The sequence below is a fragment of the Gymnodraco acuticeps genome, unplaced genomic scaffold (assembly GCF_902827175.1).
Source record: "Gymnodraco acuticeps unplaced genomic scaffold, fGymAcu1.1, whole genome shotgun sequence".
Taxonomy (NCBI): Eukaryota; Metazoa; Chordata; class Actinopteri; order Perciformes; family Bathydraconidae; genus Gymnodraco; species Gymnodraco acuticeps.
This window is the reverse complement of record NW_022991285.1, coordinates 150,133-171,935: the sequence shown is the minus strand read 5'-3', so window position 1 is coordinate 171,935 and position 21,803 is coordinate 150,133. Positions and strand designations below refer to the sequence as shown.

At 40.8% G+C, this 21,803-nt stretch overlaps 2 protein-coding genes across 4 annotated transcripts in view; both read left to right on the top strand.

Moving 5' to 3' along the window:
* The window catches only part of ror2 (receptor tyrosine kinase-like orphan receptor 2), a 76,801-nt gene extending 66,010 nt beyond the window's left edge, over positions 1-10,791 (top strand). Inside the window, 6 exon segments of the mRNA XM_034239879.1 lie at positions 2,202-2,323; positions 3,623-3,937; positions 5,030-5,205; positions 5,207-5,285; positions 7,311-7,516; positions 8,184-10,791. Coding sequence (XP_034095770.1) covers positions 2,202-2,323; positions 3,623-3,937; positions 5,030-5,205; positions 5,207-5,285; positions 7,311-7,516; positions 8,184-9,641 — 2,356 coding nt within the window. The 3' untranslated portion in view covers positions 9,642-10,791.
* A 3,661-nt stretch (positions 10,792-14,452) lies between these two features.
* nfil3 (nuclear factor, interleukin 3 regulated) lies at positions 14,453-20,992 on the top strand. Of its 3 annotated transcripts, none has more exons than XM_034239872.1 (3): positions 14,453-14,611; positions 15,791-15,856; positions 17,441-20,992. In XM_034239872.1, the coding sequence occupies exon 3, from the start codon at positions 17,550-17,552 to the stop codon at positions 18,726-18,728; it is 1,179 nt and encodes a 392-aa protein (XP_034095763.1). In that variant the 5' UTR covers positions 14,453-14,611; positions 15,791-15,856; positions 17,441-17,549; the 3' UTR covers positions 18,729-20,992. The 3 variants fall into 3 exon arrangements, with proteins under 3 accessions (XP_034095763.1, XP_034095765.1, XP_034095762.1); XM_034239874.1 differs by having other exon boundaries at positions 15,686-15,856; XM_034239871.1 differs by lacking the exon at positions 15,791-15,856.
* Positions 20,993-21,803: the final 811 nt, after the last annotated feature.

Below are 21,803 nucleotides of genomic sequence, written 5' to 3'. Positions count from 1 at the left end.
TGTCCTGCTATCACGGAGTGAAATAAGTATTTGATTGACTTCGAATGACTCTTTGATTATGGACAGTTTCCATTAAATAATAATCAAAATATAGATGGACAATAGATCTAATTTAAGATTTTAAACAGCATACATTTTAAATTGTGCTTCAGAAAGTAATGTTATTTTAGGAGTGTTGTGAGATGGTGTCAACATCAATTTAAATTAGTCACCCAGTGGAAATGTCAGATATGTCTTCATAACTGTATCCTTACATTTGACATTCACTCAGTTATAATGTGGTAGTTATACATAGTTTGTTTTAAATGATTATTGATCATATTATATAGTACATATTTCTTAATTTAAGCTCCAGTATATATGAATATGTTTGGTGTGTTTTTTAGGTATATTTGTTATTGACTGAGTAAACGCTTTTATTTTGAAGGCAGTTTTTACAGGCCTCTACCGTAATGCATAGGATATTCGCGCACCGCAATACAACGTGCGGGCTGGCTTGACCACAGTAGTCTGGAGTGTTTACCCAGTGTTTCCTGAAATGAAACGTTTTATTTCACGTTGCTATGTGTTTTTAACGTATATTAAAAAACGGGGACATTTCCGGGGACAGTTTCAACCGGGGACAGGGCAATACAAACGGGGACTGTCCCCGGAAAACGGAGACGTCTGGTCACCCTACCCTAAACGGCCACTTGTTGAACTGAAGACGATCTTCAAAATCTTCCCATTCAATGCTGACAGTTTTTCGGGCTAACCTTATCTGTAACCCCCTCCCCACCACTGTAGTTTTTTTCTAAACTGGCAACTTAGTGGACATTGAATAAGATGAACTAGTCTTCCCAGAAAACCTACTTTTACACTCTTATCTATTGGTGTTTCACTCATTTAACATTCTAGTCAGAGTCCCTTAATAAGTGTCCAGGAGTAAATACAGAACTCTACTTTAAGCTCTTCCTGGAAAGCTGCTTCCCTTCATGGAAAGAATCACAGAGGTCTGTTTGTTAATGACTTTTCCATTACAAGTTGTTTTAAAGTCACCATAATGAGATGTGTGTGTGTGTGTGTGTGTGTGTGTGTGTGTGTGTGTGTGTGTGTGTGTGTGTGTGTGTGTGTGTGTGTGTGTGTGTGTGTGTGTGTGTGTGTGTGTGTGTGTGTGTGTGTGTGTGTGTGTGTGTGTGTGTGTGTGTGTGTGTGTGTGTGTGTGTGTGTGTGTGTGTGTGTGTGTGTGTGTGTGTGTGTGTGTGTGTGTGTGTGTGTGTGTGTGTGTGTGTGTGTGTGTGTGTGTGTGTGTGTGTGTGTGTGTGTAAAGGAGAGTAGAAGATTTGCAGACATGGCTGTTTCAAACAGTTGAGTAGAAATATAAATAGGTTGTTAGCTTCTCCTCGATCACATCCCATAATGCTCCACAAAAGAAGGACTGAAGGGCAGTCTGTAGTGCACATATACAGGACAGGAGAATATTGCAATTATTATGACACGTTTAATACATATTAGAGCTTACAGTACAGTACTGAGGAGTACTCATGATAACTATGGATAATACTAAGAACTAATAACTCCTATTGGTTGTGTAGTTTTTATTTTACACACTTTTGTATTTAACTTTTTGGGGCACTTTAAACCGGTCAATCTGTCCATTTGGTTGGCAAACTATTATAGAGTGACATCAATGTCTTCACTGTTCAATTTTCTGAAATGCAACTTCCTGTTACTCATCAGCAAAAATACACCAATACCAATTTGCCTACAAGCTCAAATTAGCCAATTAATTAACTTCTTCTTAACACATCATGTGATAGCTAACAACTGGACTTTTATTACAAATACAAGAACTCCTATTGGTTGTGTAGTTTTTATTTCTTACACTTTCATAGTTAACTTTTAGGGCACTGTATTTGGTTTACAAACTGTTAAAGAAATAAATGTTTTATGTCTTTGAACACAATTTTCTGAAATGCAACTTCCTGTTACTCATCAGCAGAAATACACCAATACCAATTTGTCGTTAAAAAGTGAAATAAGCCAATTAATTAACTTCTGCTTAACATATCATGTGATAGCTATAATATTTATAATATTGTTAACAGCTACCTCCAGGGAAAACGTAGGTGTTTTTTTCTGTTGTTTATTTACCTTTTTGGCTATCTTTCAATGCTTCGCTTTTTAACTATGCCTAAATCAGACCTCTATTTTAATTCCAGGCTTCCTGACAAAGGTTTCTGCCAGCCGTACCGAGGCATTGCCTGCGCTCGCTTCATTGGAAACCAGAGCATCTATGTGGAGTCTCTTCAGATGCAGGGGGAGAGTGAAAACCGGATCACAGGTAAAAAAAAAAATCAGCATTTTGAGTTCACATATTGCACGATTATCAATACAAATGTAATACAAAAGATGTTCCAGTGGGGCTGGTTCATTTCCCAAAAAGTGAAAGTGATCTTGATTGGTTCAGTGTTAGACTTACCAACTAGTTCTTGTTCAGTACGCCACATGTGCGCCTCTGGCATATTCCAATGGCCACTCTTATTTAAAGGTCACCTAATATGCAAAATCCACTTCTCCATGTCTCTTCTACATCAACATGTGTCTCCTCCTCTTCATGTCTCTTCTACATCAACATGTGTCCCCTCTTCTTCATGTCTCTTCTACATCAACATGTGTCTCCTCCTCTTCATGTCTCTTCTACATCAACATGTGTCCCCTCTTCTTCATGTCTCTTCTACATCAACATGTGTCTCCTCCTCTTCATGTCTCTTCTACATCAACATGTGTCCCCTCTTCTCCATGTCTCTTCTACATCAACATGTGTCCCCTCTTCTTCATGTCTCTTCTACATCAACATGTGTCCCCTCTTCTTCATGTCTCTTCTACATCAACATGTGTCTCCTCCTCTTCATGTCTCTTCTACATCAACATGTGTCCCCTCTTCTTCATGTCTCTTCTACATCAACATGTGTCCCCTCTTCTTCACGTCTCTTCTACATCAACACGTGTCCCCTCTTCTTCATGTCTCTTCTACATCAACATGTGTCCCCTCTTCTTCATGTCTCTTCTACATCAACATGTGTCCCCTCTTCTTCATGTCTCTTCTACATCAACATGTGTCCCCTCTTCTTCATGTCTCTTCTACATCAACATGTGTCCCCTCTTCTTCACGTCTCTTCTACATCAACACGTGTCCTCTCTTCTTCATGTCTCTTCTACATCAACATGTGTCCCCTCTTCTTCATGTCTCTTCTACATCAACATGTGTCCCCTCTTCTTCATGTCCCCTCTTCTTCATGACTCTGAAAGTTTCAGGAACAAAGATTCTCTCTCTTTTTGATCCATTTCTATAAAAACCTGTCTGAAAATGAGCTGATCAGATTTTGGCCACTTTATGATGTCATAACGATTTTTTTGGCTTGTGTAACCATTAGCCAATCACCAACCAAGGTACCCCACATCTTGCACATCTTGCATTTCTGGTTGGATACTAACTGCATTTCATTGGCTTGTACCTGTACTTTGCACTATGACAATAAAGTTGAATCTAATCTAATCTAATATGCCAAGAATTCAGTGTATTTTGTAGCGTAACAATTATCAATACTAATGTAATAAAAAAGATTTTCCTTTTTCCTAGCTGCCTTCACTATGATTGGCACCTCCACGCACCTATCAGATCAGTGCTCCAAGTTTGCCATTCCGTCCTTCTGTTACTACGTGTTCCCGCTGTGTGACGATGGGGCCCGGACCCCTCGCAGGCGGCAGCTCTGCAGGGATGAGTGCGAGGCCCTGGAGAACGACCTGTGCTACACGGAGTACACCATCGCCCGCTCCAACCCCATGATCCTGATGCAGATGGAGCTTCCCAACTGCCCCCTGCTGCCTCGAGCCGGCACCTCGGAGGCCGCCTCCTGTATGAGGATAGGAGTGCCTCAGGACAAACTGGGTCCATGTAGGTTGATACTGCAGCATACTCACAAATTACACATATTGATGCATGATACGTGTCGTGGCGTTTTAATCTGTTTCTACATTTAATATCCACTTTCCTCTATCGGGGGTCGTGGGTTATGACGCGCCTCCAAACAAACTTTGCGGAAATCGTTGTAGCGTTGGATCACATCAGATTTATTCTTTGATCCAGGCGGCAAACTTCCTCGCTTCTAAGTAACTAAAAGTTCTCCTTATCAAAAAATAACAAAAATAACATTATTATTATTATTATTATTATTAATATGAAGATTTTTTTGTTGTTGAATATATAAATATTATCATGAATGTGGATAAATACTGTATTTTAACAATACGGTATTCTGTTTTTCATATTTGTTATTTTTTATTTGTTATTTTTTTTAATCTGTTCGAAATAAAGATTGAAATGAAATGAAAATGAAATGAAAAAAAGAACAAAAAGAACACGGTCAAAAGACTATACCGCTTCCCGTCTAATCACACCCTCAGCTGTGTACCATTGTCATGCCATATATAGACATGCACGTCATACCCGACAATTTGACAGAAAATAAGTGAGACTTAAATTAACATATTTTAAACCGTAGTGTTACTCACAAAAATAAATAATTAAGAGTTTACTATAAATCTTTATATTAATAAGACAAACAATCAAACCATAATGATGAAAGGAAAATGGCTCTAACAATACGATACGATAATACTTTAATGATCAAGTCTGAAATTTGACTTGCATCACAGCAGCTCCATGTGTAACATCAACAGACACATATCAAGACACAACACATGAAAAACAAACAACAAACATTTAACATAACAGCACAATCACTGAGAGGAAACATGCTAGTATGCAGTACTGTAGAATAGATTAAATCACAGATGTAAAGAACAACAGAAGAATTTCTCTGCTCGCCCCAAAATACCTAAGGCGACCGGAAACAACCAATTACAAGTGTGTGTGTGTGGTGTTAACAAATAATGAATGGATAATGGATATATATAACTATAAACACAGGCTACCACAGCATTTTGGCTCCTACAATACTCTTAATACTCCCTGTCCGCTCCCCAGATAACCCCACAGACCACAGCTGCTATAACGGCAGTGGAGACGAGTACAGAGGCACGGTCAGCGTCACGAAGTCGGGTCATCACTGCCAGCCGTGGAGCGCTCAGTACCCTCACAGCCACCACCTCTCCCAGGAGCACCCTGAACTCTGGGGGAGTCACAACTTCTGCCGTAACCCGGGGGGGGGGCATGCAGGCGCCTTGGTGCTTCACCCTGGACCCCCAGGTCAGGGTGGACCTGTGCGACATCGAGCCCTGCAGTAAGTACTGCGATGCATGAAATAAGATAAAGATAAGATGGACCTCTATTGATCTCCATAGGGAAAAGTTTCACACAGATAATGAAATCAAAATAAGAAAAAATATGTATAATATACTAATAGTTACTTAACATTATCAGGTTGTTTTAAATTAAGGAACGTTTTGATGAAGAATACTGTCCTAATAAAGGACAAAATCAGTGAAAATGATCTTGAATGGTTCAGTGTTGACAAACTAGTTTTTGTTCAGTAGGCCACATGTGTGCCTCTCTCATGTAAGTGTCATATGGCAACAATTCAGTGTATTGTTGCAATGGGATAGAAAGCCAAGTTTCAGAGATTAAGCTCTTATTTACATGTATTAACTTTTAACGTGTTGGTCTCATGTCTAAATGAGCACCTGAGTTACTTTTACCTAACAGTCACAGCAGCAACTGACCGTAAACATTTCTGACCAATGAGAGTAGACTGTAGATGTCCCTCGGGTACAGGCACACCAAGTGTCTATCATACAAGCATCACTGAAGTAGCGAAAATCATAAAGAAATAAAACAGAAGATGAACTAAAAACAAGACTGCCGCTGAGGCACCAATCTTACGCAGGGGAAATAATCCAAGTTCAGCCAAGAATACCCTTTCTGTAAATGTATTTCCATGATCCAACAATCCAACATAGTGTATAAAGAACATTGAACGATTTCCCTTTTCTTGTCCTGCAGCCTTACCTATAGTAACACCAGGTGCCCAAAACTACATTAAAAATAAAAGCATAAACAATTACTTATAATTAGGGATGCTCCGATCGCCAATTTCGGGGCCGATCGCCGGAATCAGTATCGGCCGATACCGATCGCCGATCCGATCGAGTGGGCGGGGCCTAAATGGAAGATTTAAACATCACTTTAAATCTTCCATTTAAAGTGATGTTTGAAACTCAGTTAATGGGGCTCATTCACTGGAGCTTCCACAAACAACAATCAACTTAATTATTACATTCAAATGATGTACATTATTCAAGTTTACATTCACTTTGGAGAATAACACGGGAGAAATTAGCGGAAGCGCTCTCTTTTCCTCTCTCCCTCTCCCCCTCTCCCCCTCTCCTGACAGCCTGTCAGTATCTCATGCAGCTCACTGATCCAGTAATGAGTGACCCGACAATGAAGAATACATATATTTATAATAACTAGTTTAGCTTGTTCCAGAGGTAGATAAAATAGCTACGTGTGTTAGGTCTAACTCTTACGGTACGTCCACACAGCAGCTTTTCAAAAATCTTGAAAATCTTGGAGCTGGGCGTGTCTGAAAGCTTGGGGATTTTTTGCGAGCAACGCGACCAACAACCAATCACATGAATCTCCCGCCCCCGACATACAAAGCAAAAAACCCCGGGAATTTTATGCGAGCAATATATATATATATATAAACTCCCCAAACAGGCGAAAACCTACCAGTTTCACCCACTGTCTCTGCCTCCTCCCTCCATGCCTGGTTCCTCCGGTTTGTATCCCGTTAATAGTTCTGGTCGTAATTCGTGATTTGCTACCGTAATTTCTCGTTTGGAATATGAGGAAATGAACTGCGGTCTGGTTCTCCCTGTGTGTGTGTTTCGCTGCGCTTACCGGTCCGGCGGGCGGCGCTGCAGGATTTCTGCTTCACACACACGTTGCATACCGCTATTTTACTGTCTTTTTCGGACACCTTAAAATAATGCCAGAGCGGTGAAGCCATTTTGGCGAGCATGTTTTGCCGCGCACAGAGAAAAGTGTCATGTATTTTACGTCATGCGATCGGCTCTCGCGATCGGCATGTTTAGAGAGCGCCGATCGATCGGTAGAGAGTGAGTATCGGCCGATATCGATCGGTGACCGATCGATCGGAGCATCCCTACTTATAATAAACATTGATACATTTAATATGAACAAAATCAGCAAGAAAATAAATGTGACCATTGAATAACATAAATAAATATATAGCTCCAACAATCACAAATCAGAGAACCCTCTATTGTCTGTCTTTCTGCAGATTCTCCGGAGAGCCCCAGGAAGGAGATCTTGTTTATTCTCATCCCTGCCATCGCCATCCCATTGGTCATCGCTTGCCTCTTCTTTCTGGTTTGTTTGTGTCGCAATAAACAAAAGGAATCAACGGACACTCTCCTCCGCGGCCAGCTGAGCGGATCACCGAGTCCCGACATGGAGCTTTCCCAGCTCGCTCAGCAGAAACACCAGGTAACACACAGCAGATGATCATGGGGGGAACCTCATGTATTCTTTCCGATGTACGGATGTTCTCAGTTCTGACGTGAGCACTGTGCAATGTTTGGATGTCTGATAACGTCATTTTTACATTACCTTAAAGATCTCCTATCATGCAAAATGCACTTTTTGATGTATTTTATACATAAATATGTGTCCCCGGTGTGTCAGGGAACTCACGCAGCGTCAGAAAACAAAACCCTCTCTCTTTTCCTCCGTACCCACATCTCTAAAAACGGGGCTACAACGGAGCTGATCCAGATTTGCTTACGGCAATATCAGAAACGTTGCTATCAGAAACAATGCCCGACTGTTTTGGAAGTAATATGGTCTTTGTATACATTAGCATCGCTAACACTCAGAGCTAACCTGTACTGGAGAGAGTATGTGTAAAAAAGCAGGAATTGTTTGGTATTTTGAGCAAAACAATTCATAGACATGTTTTTCATTCATTTGAATATATCTGAGACCTATAATATATGCCTAAAAATAGCATGATAGGAGATCTTTAAGAAGCACCCGTCTGTAATGATAAAAAGTGACTTCTCTACACCTGACTATCAAACTGTTGAACATTAGATTTTATTGTTTGCCGTACATTTTGATGACATGTCGTTTCTTTATTGCTTTGTGGTTTCAGGCCAAGCTGCGGGAGATCAACATGTCGGCAGTGCGCTTCACGGAGGAGCTGGGCGAGGATCGGTTCGGGAAGGTTTACAAAGGTCACATGTATGGCACCGTCCCTGGAGAGCAGACCCAGGTGGTGGCCGTCAAAACGCTGAAGGACAAGGTGGATGCCACTCTCTGTGAGGAGTTTCGCCACGAAGCCATGATCCGCTTCCACATACAGCACCAGAATGTGGTCTGTTTGCTGGGCGTTGTCACCAAAGAGCAGCCGATGAACATGGTGTTCACATATTCAGGGCTTGGAGACCTGCATGAGTATCTGGTGGTCCGCTCGCCCAACTCAGACGTGGGCAGCTCAGACGACGACAGGACAGTGAAGTCCACGCTGGAGCAGGCAGACTTCCTTCACATCATCACCCAGGTTGCTGCAGGAATGGAGTATCTTTCCAGTCAGCAGATAGTCCATAAAGACCTGGCTGCAAGAAACATTCTGGTCTTTGACAAACTGAGCGTCAAGATCCTGGATCTGGGTCTAATCAGAGACGTCTACTCTGCTGATTACTACAACCTCATGGGGACAAACCCCTTCCCCATTCGTTGGATGGCCCCAGAAGCTATTATGTACGGAAAGTTGTCCACCGACTCGGACATCTGGTCTTACGGTGTCCTGCTGTGGGAGACGTTCAGTTATGGTCTGCAGCCGCACTGTGGCTACTCCAACCAGGATGTGATCGAGATGGTGCGCAGCCACCAGCTCCTGCCCTGTCCGGATGACTGCCCGTCCTGGATCTACACCCTGATGCTGGAGTGTTGGAGTGAATTCCCAGCGAGAAGGCCTCGCTTCAAGGACATCCACACACGTCTGCGCTCCTGGGAAAACCTCTCCAACTATAACAGCTCTGCTCAGACTTCTGGCACCAGCAACACAACGCAGACCAGCTCTCTGAGCACCAGCCCTGTGAGCAACATCAGCATGAGCACAGCGAACGCATCGCGCTACACCAGCCCTAAGAAGAGCATGCCTTTCCACCAGCCACATTTCATGCCCATGAAGGGTCCAATGCATCGGCCAATGGTTCCCCAGCAGCTCTACATCCCTGTCAATGGATATCACCCCATGCCAGCTTACCCATACATGCAGAACTTTTACCCCATGCAGATGCCAATGCCCATTCCCCACCAGCAGATGCACCACCAGCCACAGATGGTGAGCAAACCTGGGTCTCACCACAGTGGCAGTGGATCCACGTCCACAGGATATGTCACCACCGCCCCCTCCAACACCTCCGTCACAGAGAGAGCGGCTCTGCTGAACGAGGACTCCAAGACCAACGACGAGGACTTGGCCAACATGGCGCCCCAGGAAGAGTTGGACCAAAACAAGGACTCGTTAGTGCCTGAAACCGAGCTGCTGGGCGACAGTGACCCCACACAGACTGACGAACTGGTGATACACTTGTCAGACACATAAGCGTGGAGCTCTCTGAAGAAGAGAAGAGCGGAAATATCCTGTGAGCTCTGCTTGCCAAATATTCAATAAGCAGCATGAAGTGAAGTGAGCAGTTTGGCAGTGACTGAATGTTTTTTATGCATTTCTTTGACAGTACTGATGGATTTGTGTGTGTCAGGTTTGCACCCGTCAAATTAACGTGTCAACAACGAAGCAAAATCATACAATCTTTTTCTATATTGTTGATATTCAGAGGAATTTATGTACTTGCCGTTGCTGTGCAACACAGAACATTTTCTTACTCACAACTACTTCATGGGCGCCTTGATCTTTGCCTTATCTGATGCACATGTTGCTGCGTGTTTCACTCGCCAGAAAGGCCATTCACTGAGAGGGCAAACTAATGCTACAACACCCCCCCTCCCACCTCAGATAGCACACCCCTCTATCAAGCATCTATCCCTACAAGAAGGAACAGGAAGTGAGATGATTAATCCCACACACTTTCAATACCAGTTACTGGAAACCAGAGGTGATGTAGTGGTGACTAAAGGACCATTTTTTTTGTTTTTTTAGGTTATTATTCTATGTTTTTTGGGATCATAGTAAACTGAATGTATAATTAATAGACATGCTAGCAGAGAAAACTATCGTTGGGTAACCTTGGTCATAGTTATACTCACTGGGATGTATTAAGGAATTGACCTCCATCAAACAAAAACAACGAATACGAAACAAGAATCTTTTTTTTTTCAAAGTTCCCTCATGACTCCTTTCCCACAGGCTTGATTCTTTTAACATCAACTTTGATAACCAAACAAATTGTACAGATTTGTAATTTATGTACTTTTGGTTTTGGACATTTTATTTGTTTAGAATTGTTCTACTATGCCAGGTGTTCGTACATCGTCCTTTTCACCACATGTTTGCTTTGTAGTTCTTTGCTTACCATATAATGTGTACATCCATGAACGGGGTATCCAATAAAGTCTCATACATCAAACTGTGTATTTCCCAGGAAGTAGTGTCACTAAATGATCCTTTGTCACAATGTCCAGAGAGTCTAACATATGGTGCACTGAGCAGTGAAGTTACATTAAGCCAACAGATATACTTTGTAGTGAAGAAACACTTGTATTGCTAAAACTAATAAAAAAAAACTTAAAGGGGACCTATCATGCAAAATGCACTTTGTGATGTCTTTTATACATAAACATGTGTCCCCGGTGTGTCGGGGAACTCACGCAGCGTCAGGAAATAAAACCCTCTCTCTTTTCCTCCGTACCCACATCTCTAAAAACGGGGGCACAACGGAGCTGATCCAGATTTGCGATATGACGCCATATGGGCAATGCAGACCCACAGCACTATCAGAAACGTTGCTATCAGAAACAATGCCCGACTGTTTTGGACGTAATATGGTCGGTGTTTACATTAGCATCGCTAACACTCAGAGCTAACCTGTACTGGAGAGCATGTGTGTGAAGAAGCAGGAAGTAAAAAGGAACTCACTTTGTGGTGTAACCGGCAAGAGAGAAAGCCTTTGAGCTCCATACTGTTTCAGAGAGAATCCTCGATAATCCATGGAGTTTCATCACGGCAATATCTGCCGGTAGAATCTCCCGCATGAGCAGGCATAAGCTCCGCCCCTCATTTTTATCAATTTTTCTTTTACCTAAAATCAGCACTTTTGAAACAGGAAGTGAAATAGAGGATATGAGGCATGGCTAGAATGGGTGATCTGTTTGGTATTTTGAGGAAAACACTTCATAGACATGTTTTTTATATATCTGAGACCTATGCTATTGCCTAAAAATAACATGATAGGTGACCTTTAAAGATCACAGACTGTAGTTTTTAGTTGGGATTTACAAATGCGTAATTGGTTTGTTGAGATACATGTGACTCTACTTAACAACAGCTAAGTATGTGATGCATATTATTTATGTTTGTCACTGTAAAAATTGACATAAATATGATCTGAAGCTGAAGCAGTACGGTTTTGGTCAAGTACTCTTGGCTACCAGATGTCAGGAGAAGAAGTCAAAGTTGAATCTTTATTTGTCCCTTTTTTTGTATCTGTTTATGTTCTCAATCAGCTGACTTACAATCTTTCAGCTATATGAATTTGAGACAAGACGATGTCAAATGACCCAAAAGACTCCTCTCATATCTCCTATTGTGCCCTATTTCAACTACATTAATGTGATTACTTGTTAAGCTTCTTTCCAATCAGTCTATGTCCCATAGAAGAACCAACTACAATCCTTTGAGGAAGACCATGGATTGTGATTGAAATCTCTGTAAAAAGATAGATTTGGATCACAAGTTAATTTGTTTGGTTAAACTTCTCAAAGCCTGTTAAGAATGAACTCTTCCTGTGGCTATTTAAGGTAACATGTGGCATTCTCACTTAAGCCAGAACCTGTAAAACACACAGTTGTCCTATTGGGGTTTGCAAATAATTATTTTAAAATTGTTCTTTGTGCAGATATATGAGAGGCTGCACAGTAAATAGTGAGTCAGGATGGCGTTACAGGAGATCTACTATTTGTCTTGGAAGTTCACAGGTACATGACCAACAGCAGAAGAATGCTCACCAACAAGTTAAAAACAAGCCATTAAGTCTGGGCAACCCGCCTCTTGTCTTTTCAATCATTTGCAAGTGTGTAAAAGCAGACTCCAGAGCCTGACATAATGAAACGTTGCTGACCTTTCTGCCATTCACACTGCCTCACTATTAAAGAGTGTGAGGTGACAAGCTGGACTCTTCCCTGGACAGGAAGGATGGGATATTTTCTTTTTGTCCACGTTAGACAAAGCCCTCAAAAACTCTGAACCGTGCAGATTGAATTTTCCAAAAAACATCTTCTAAGACTGCATAAAAACAAAGAATGGAAGTTAGATCAATGTCACCCTTTGCGCAGGAAGCAAGAACATTTTAGGAACACTTTTAAAACAGTAAATCCATATCAAAGCTCTGCGATGACAAGTGGAGAAAATCCAGAAGAGTTTCTGAGGCCAACCGATCATGATGATCAGTTTCTAGTTCACAGCCTCAGATTATAGACCAACCGAAGTGTAACAACGCCTGCTGGTTGGACAATTATTATAACCACATGTAGTCTAATGTTGTGTAATGCAGCGTTGTTCAAACACACTTTTTGCTGAGGTGCTAAATTTGCCAAAATACTTCATACATGAGGCAGAATTCAGGTGAAATGTACAAAATGCACAGGAAAGTGTCTGTATTTGACAGGGTTCAGCCATAAAATACATGGTATTTTATGAGTTTGATAAGATAGATTAAAGTGTTTTCTCTTTATTAGTTTGATGTGGATTTCCCCCCTACATTTCCCCTATGTTTTAAAGAAGTTTAGGGCATCTTTAAGAGGGTTAGCAGCGCTGGTTTTTCTCCTGCATGGGCTCATGTAATGATGTCTTGACCTACTGTATTGCCTCGTGAGACTATAAAGTGACTAAGTACAATAAAATGGATGGCTGGAAAAAGAGGTGATCAAATTCAAACAGGCATGTGAACTTCTCTAGAAAACCAGAGGTTCAGGAATGCAGCAGCCATCTTAACTCTGAAGGTACAGGAGGATTCAAAAGTGCAGAAGCTGTCCAACAGCGCTCTCTACAGGTGAGATGCAGTGTGAGCAGGTGAGGTGATGCAACACCTTTACTGTTCATGTGCAACAGTGGAATGGTCACTTCTGTAGCATTACGTCTAGTTTGCACACATGCACCAAAAATATATATTGAAAAATTACGATGCATTGTATATTGAATTGGTGAAATTGTATCAGATCATTTCTGCATTTTGTGACTTTTAAAACTTTTTATTTGTTGAACTGTCTACTATTGAGTTTAGTTGTCTTTGTAATTATGTTCTTATTTTATTACAAAAGGCAGTTCTGCTTTTCTATTTGCACCTTTTATATGTTTTAATGTTTCCCCACTTTATCACTTTTCAAAACTTGTAAAAGTAGAAGTACCAGAGTGTCTGAATACTCTGTTGCAGTTAAAGTCCTCAAAATGTTACTCAAGTAAAAGTAGAAAAGTATTATCATCAAAATATAGTAAAAGTAACGACAGTAAAAGTAGTCATTGTGCAGATTGGTCCATTTCAGAATAATATGATATGTTTTATAATGATTGATCATTAAAGTGTTCTCAAAGCTAAAGGTGCAGCTAGTTTGAATGACTTTGTATACTGCAGGGTAGCTGGTGGATTTACTCCAGGTGGAACTAAAGTCTGATTTAACACTTGATTATATTTCACATCATTCATCCAGATCTGTAAAGTAACTAAAGGTATTAAATAAATGTACTGGAGTAAAAGTACACGATTTACCTCTGAATTGTAGTGGAGTAGAAGTACAAAGTAGCATAAAAGTAGTACTTAAGTACAGTTTGAAAAGTAGTACTTAGTTACTTCCCACCACTGACAATAATACATTTGGCTGACTTCATAAACAATCTGACTAGATTACTGTAGCCTATCTAACTACAGATTTACTGTAAATAAGTTAAACATTTGCATAATTAAGACACTTTGCAACCTTGTGTATAAAGGTGCTTATTATCTGTAAGTAGTGTAAAACCATTAAATATCTATTACATTTCGTAATCGTTAAATACCTTCTAATGTGTGATAAACTGACGCACTTAAAAGCCCCACCACTTTATAGATGACGACGGACATTTTATTCGCGACTTCTGTTGAAGCCGACAGTCATTGGCTGATGTCTGAACATGCTGCATTCTGATTGGCTGCAGTCGCTGTCACTCAATCTCACGCTGCCAATGCATTTAACCACTGACCTACTAACACAGATACATGTGAGTCAGTAGCCACCTTGAGAGGGAAAAGCTCAGGGAGGAGAGCCAGGTACTTCACAACTTGTAGGATTTCATCGACATTGTATTTTAGCAGATGGAGAACGTACACTTCACTGCTCCTGACAACTGACCAGACTCCAACCAAGGTAACAAAAAAAGTCTTTATTTAAAGGGTGAACATGAACGCAACCTTGTTCTTACTTCCAGCTTTCTACGGGATGGTGTTGTGTTTAGGTGTTGGGGAAAACGTGGAGAATCACAGTGACGCTCAAACTAGCTTAATTTTTTATTTCTTGCGTAATTTAAATTCAGAAATAGCCACGTTGATATTCACACTACACGTCAAACCAAGCTCAAGTTAATCGAGCTAATGTGTAGTATCCCGGTTATTACTGTACTGTATTTTTCGCATGTGTATTATCTATTAAAATAGGCATAATGGCCTTTAAATGCAACATGTATTATCAGTATTGTGGCACGTAGGCCTATTGGATTGCGACACAGTGTTGTAATCCTCCTAAATGTGGCACTGACGTTATCAAAGCCGTGTTGTTTTGGCACTGTTAGTTATTTTAATTCATTGTTCTGCACTGTAAAGTCTCCTCACGTTGGAGGACTTTTCAGGGCGTAGATAGAGCTTCTGCAGCCGGCTGTGTCATGAGGAAGCTCGGCCAGGATGTCAACAGTGAATGGGTTACATTGTACCAGCATGTTACACAGCCATCACCTTCAATATCACAGTCATTTATTCGTTACACACAGGGGAAATGCACATTGTTACAGCAGTATAGACAGACGAATCATACAACACACTATTACAAAAATAGGTATTCAAGATGCAAAGCTTTTATTGTCATTTGCATACAGTGTAGTTATGACAATGAACATCGTAGGTCACAGGCTCCTCCAACAGTGCAACAACAATACAACAGATAATAGTGCAAGTAATGCATATTTGAAATACAATAAAAGTATGCATTCAGGGAAAGTAAGTAAGCAGTATTTATAGAATCAAATAAGTGTAACATTGCAAATACTGTCTGCTAGCTTGTTGATTGCAGTGGTGAATAACAATGTAATTACATAATATACATATTCTCGTTGGGATGTATATAAGTAGCAGGCAGTAGTATGTATAATATCTCACACCTGTTGTATTTGAACTTAAAAGGGGAGAACACACCCTGTGTTATTGCCACATCATTGCATAATGTCTGCAGCCAGAGAAAGTGCTGGCAGTGTTACACCAGTACATCCATGTGTTTCACGGACACAATGACAGGGACAATAGGACGGGATGACGGTCCGGTTTATCCCCTCCGCAGGCTGCATGCACCCGGACCCGGTCTGAACCGACGGTGAACCCCCGCCTAAACCGAGCTCACGCTGCGGTAATATTACCACCCATTTTTGTCACGTGGGCTCCACATTTAGTATTGATGTCATATGTTGGCTCGTTAGGAAAAAGATCTCTGCATAACCCACAGTGGAGAGTCACACAATCTCAACATTTCGCCAACATCTGGACATGGTTTGCTCTGAGAAAATAGACAAAGAAAAGACTGGCTGTTTCTTGCCATTTTTAAATGGGAAGATCAGGCATGAAGAATTTCACAGTTCAAATTGAAGGCTATTAAAAGAGCAGAGGTGGAAGAAGATTTTATACTGGTGTTAAAGTAGAAATACCTAACTGTAGAGATGGAGTGCTCAGATCTTGTTCTTGAGTAAAAGTAGAAGTACTCAGTTCTTGTACTTGAGTAAAAGTAGAAGTACAAGAGTGTAGGAATACTCTTTTACAGTAAAAGTCCTGCATTCAAAATGTTCAAGTAAAAGTACAAAAGTATGATCATCAAAATATAGTGAAAGTAGCGACAGTAAAAGTAGTCATTCTCCATATTGGTCCATTTCAGAATAATATATATGATATGTTTTATAATGATTGATCATGAAAGTGTTCTCAAAGCTGGTAAAGGTGCAGCTAGTCTGAATGACTTTGTATACTGCAGGGTAGCTGGTGGATTTACTCCAGGTGGAACTAAAGTCTGATTTAACACTTGATTATATTTCACATCATTCATCCAGATCTGTAAAGTAACTAAATGTATTAAATACATGTAGTGGAGTCAAAGTACACCATTTACCTCTGAACTGTAGTGGGGTAGAAGTACCTCAAAATTGTACAGAACTTGAGTAAATGTACATCGTTACTTCCCACCTGTGCTAGGCTAAGTGGGCTTGTTTGGGATCCTGTTTAATCTGATTACGAAAAGTTAGCAGGCTTAATCATTGACTTCCTAAATGTTGACCCAGGCCTAAGTCAGTATATATGGGACATGTCTCCACACCCTGAGCTTCATTTCTAATATTAACCTTATTTCTATAAGCCGAACACTTTCTGCAGCTGACACACTTAACATTAGTTATGTTTGAGGGAGTTAGCAGGAGTGTGTGTTGTGCAGGCCTCATGTTACAGGCGGCTGTGTGTGTGTGTGTGTGTGTGTGTGTGTGTGTGTGTGTGTGTGTGTGTGTGTGTGTGTGTGTGTGTGTGTGTGTGTGTGGTGTGTGTGTGTGTGTGTGTGTGTGTGTGTGTGTGTGCGTGCGTGCGTGTGTGTGTGTGTGTGTGTGTGTGTGTGTGTGTGTGTGTTCCAGCTCGCTCCAGGCCACGTGTTCTCATTACAGCTGTCTGTAGCCCTTTGTTCCTTCTTCTCTGGATGTATGCAGAACAGGACATGTTGCCTTTTTAAACTAACGGCAGTATGATTTGTAGCTTAAGTGCAATAAATCATAATTACAAAGCAAAAATGAAATGTGATACTAATGAATCATCTAAAACATGAACATCGACTCATAACATTACAAATATATCTATAATTAATCTGATTGTATTAAAGGAAATACATTACTTTAGAGTATTGTTTATTTGAACATGAAACTTTTGACATCTAGAACTTCTCTCCTTTTCTGTCATTCCACAGATTTCCTCAACTCAAGTGGATTCGTCCAATGTGGCAGTAACTAATGCTGCATCCAAGCATTATGGTGTACAGTTGAAGACCTATGAGCACATTAGCCAACAGTTAAAATATGCAATCAATCAAGCAAGAGGTGGACAGCGAGGCCTACAGTGGAGACGATGCTCTGGTCCTGGCGAACGGAGACGGGATGGGCCACAAAATCTCTGGCATTCCCTTCAAAACTTCCTGTCGCAGGAAAAGAGAGTTCATCCCAGAGGAGAAGAAGGACACCATGTACTGGGAGAGGCGCCGCAAAAACAACGAAGCGGCCAAACGCTCCAGGGAGAAGCGGCGCATCAACGACATGGTGCTGGAGAACAAGCTGATGGCCCTGGGAGAGGAAAACACCTCCCTGAAGGCCGAGCTGCTGTCCCTGAAGCTGAAGTTCGGCCTGGTGAGTCTGGCAGCATATTCTCAAGAAGTCCAGAACTTATCCAGCTCCAGCAATATCAACGTCTACCAGGAAGTAGTCCCACCCAGCGCCAGCCAAAGTTCTTCCAGCAGGGTTTTGGAGCCTCTTCACTCGCGCAGCAGCTGCATATCAGTCATCAAGCATTCACCTCACATGCCCGAGACTCAAGGGGTCAAGCAAGAACCAGCAGAGAACGCACAAGAGAGAAGAAGCCCTTACGAACTGTACAGAAACTACATCACCAGCCCTCTTTCTGGAGTCTATCCGCAGGTCGCCGCCTTCCTACATCTCACCCGATCCTCCAGCAACTCCCCCAGGAGCTCAGAAGATGGCGCTGTTAGTAAATCATCCGACGGAGAGGATGAGCAACAGGTCCCCAAAGGTTTAACGCCGTCTGCAGCCGACCCACGAAGCGTCATCGTCTCCACACACAAAGTGCCGGATGCCAGTTCTTCAGCTTTGCCCCACAAGCTGCGGATCAAAGCCAGAAGCATCCAGATTAAAGTGGAGGCCATCAACCCGGAGTACCCTGTCGCAGTCTCAGAAGAAGGAGGATTCTCCACTCAGCCGTCCCCCTGCCCTCTTTCTCTCCAGGTCACCAACATGCAGCACTGGAACCAGCAACCGTGGCACAGAAGCAGCTCAGACACACTGCAAAACAAACCCATCGCGGAGGTTAAAGACCGCTCCTATGCACCCTCAGAGGACTTGTATCTGAGACATGGTCCCCCCTATCTGCCTGCTTTGAAAAGACTGATCCAAGCACAGCACTCTGGGTCTCTGATGGACTCGAGCAGAAGCACAGAGTCGATGTCGAAAGGCTGTTCCTCTGCATGACCGTAGTGTCTTTTATACTTCCCACTGTACTTGCTGTTGCACTGTGTGGTTAAACAGGGTTTGGATATGTGGTGATTTTCAAATGTTGGAGCACAATGTAAGGTTGATAGATTAAAAACACATTGAGGAGGGGAGGAGCTACCTGTACTGTAATGTCACATTCAAATATAATGTAGGCCTAGAATAGCACACCGTTATTCATTTAATCAGTACAAAGAATTCCGACTTACTCGTCTATATTCATACAAATACTGCTTTCATTCACCTTTTCCAGACCACTGCCACTACCTGATCCGTACCGGAGACATGAACGCATTTTTGGTACTTTTTGTCACCGCTATCATTTTATGGCAATTTTGATCTAGTGCTGATATCATAAGGTTCTATGTTTGTATTTGTAACATAAAAAAACCCATCCAAGTTCATATTCAACAAATGTTTTTGTTGAATATTGTATATGTACAAAACACCACTTTCAAAAATAACAAATGCTAATAATAATAATTAACACATAAAAACTGACAAGACATTGAATATATAAATTACATTTAAAAACATATATAATATCGATATGAGGACATTAAAGTCGACAAAAGAGAAATAAATAATTTAATTTACAACCCTTACAATCTAATGGTCCCCTTAAATTTGATATGAAAAAGTATCATAGGTTCAAATAAGTAATTTGTCATCGTTGAATGACCTTCCCAATTACTTTATTCAACCAGCTTTTCTTTGATAATATATTGCGAAACTAGCTCCATATTTTAGGCATTCTTTACCAAAACAACTGAAAAAGTATTTATATAATAAGGAAAAATCTTAAATGTCAGAACAAGTCAAACCAAAGACAGCATTATTTTATATAAATCCCAGAAAACTGCCGTAATTCCCACCATTTTGTTCAGATAACCATCATTGGAAGTGGCGGCTTATTCCCATAAATCAGGTTTCAGGTACGGATCAGGAAGCACCAACTACTCTCTGTGTCAATGAAACGAAACACTTCCTTCTAACTCATTACCTCAAAGTAGCTGGAAGGCTTTAATGGTGAAAAATCGGTTGAGTTTTAGCGAGTGGCTTGATCAGGAATCTAAAAAACGTCATGACTGGGATGAATTGATATGACCTGACTCTTCTTTAGTCAGTGTAATGTGCCGAAAGGAAACCAAGCATTGACAGTCTAACAAAACATATGATATTACGTTTACCTGCCACTATTTGAGAAGTTACAGAATCATTTACCAAAGGCTAATTGACTTCTATAACTGGGTCTGCCCTTCAGTCCCCGTTATCGCTCTGCTTTTGTTTGAAATGAGGTATTATGGTTACTGGATCCATCTGTATTCTGGTGTGGTGCCAGGTCTACTTACCTCTGCTTTGAGGGAATATCCTGCCATGCTTTTTTTCTATTGGTTTGTAATTATCTGCACAATTTCCAAGACGTTCCCTAAAAGAAATGTTGCAATTTGATACTCATTATGGGGGAAAGAGATGGACTATGATTCAAATTAAGTGCATATGAACACCTGAACATGCAAAGCTACGGATTTTGTAAACAAACCAACCCAATTAAAAAAAATGTTTAGTAGAGGACACCCTATTTCCCTAATTGGTACCAAACTCAACGTTCTTTTAGGGAGCTTTCTAACAACCAGGACCCTAAATGCTGCCTTTCTGCTCTCTCTCTCCTGGTTGACCAATCAGATCTTGGATATGTTGCACTCCATTGTCTCTGCTGTAGTTTTTGAATATGCAAAACAAGAAGTTACACACCTGGGCTTTTACCTAAGCATTTTTAAAAGGCTCTGTTGCACTGGTTCACCGTTTGCCAAATCGCTTTTTTCTTTTGTTTTTTAGTGGATTCATTTTGTAAACCTAACAGGTGGTTTTAAACTGAGACTGTGTTTGAAACTGGCTGGAGATTTGTGATTCTGACTGAGCTGAGAACTGAATGACTGAATAAGCACAATGTATCCTCAATCAATTGACATCTGTTTTATCAAAGAGTGTCCAGAGATTCAGTGTGTTATCCGCTAGATTCAATGCATTTTGTAATTTTGCTACTTGGTGGTGATATAAACAAACCTCCTGACCTTCTCTGTTGTTCAAGTGCATTCCGTATTTTAGTTTCTAAAGAAATACTGAATCTCCCAGTAAAAGATAATCACGATGCAGAGGAAGTCCAGTTCTGTATCTGCACACTTTTCTCAAGGTTTATTGTAACGGTGAGTTGTGTTCACAATAAATGTCTAATCACTGAATCGAGTATTCTTTTTTCTGTATGTATTCTTTTAGACCAGTGTTTCTCAAACTTTTTCATACCAAGGACCACCTAACCAATAAAAAAACACTCGCGGAACACCTAACTCCACAAATATCCAAAAACACATCGTTTTTTACAAATCGCCTGAAAATGGTACAAACAAGTGGCAACATGTGTGATGACGGTGTTTATCTGGGCTATATCATGCAATCAAAAATGAAACTTAAGCTCGTTCCATTGTGGAGATATTCCCGCGAGAGTGCGAAAAACTTAAATAAATGTATTTCTTTCAAATGTGACATTTTACCAATATACTCACGGACCACTAGGGGGCGCTCACGGACCGCCAGTGGTCCGCGGACCACACTTTGAGAAGCACTGAATCAGTTCTTTTAAAAGGAAATGTAGGTAGAAAATACCAAGAGCAAATATTCCAATACATCACGACTCCTCCAACAGTGCAAAACACAATATATTCAAGACATAACAAATAAATGAGGAAGTTAATTAGTGCAAGAGGCTTATGGTGCAAGTACAATGCAGGGATAAGGACTTAATAAACTATATGTGAAGTAGAATGAGATAAAACAGAATGTATCATTTTATATTGTAGAGTAAATTAAAACACTGTTTATTGTAATAATATATATATAAATGTGGTCTGTGGACAGATGAGAAACTTCACAGAGCCAGTGGTGGAAAGTAACTAAGCATATTCACACAAGTACTGTATTCAAGTTCATATTTGAGGTACTTGTACTTTAGTATTTTCATTTTATACTACTTTATTTTTATTTATTTAATCGTGT

Coding starts and splice junctions, on each gene's coding strand:
- nfil3 (XM_034239871.1), top strand. CDS start 17,550: ATGCAATCAATCAAGCAAGAGGTGGACAGCGAGGCCTACAGTGGAGAC.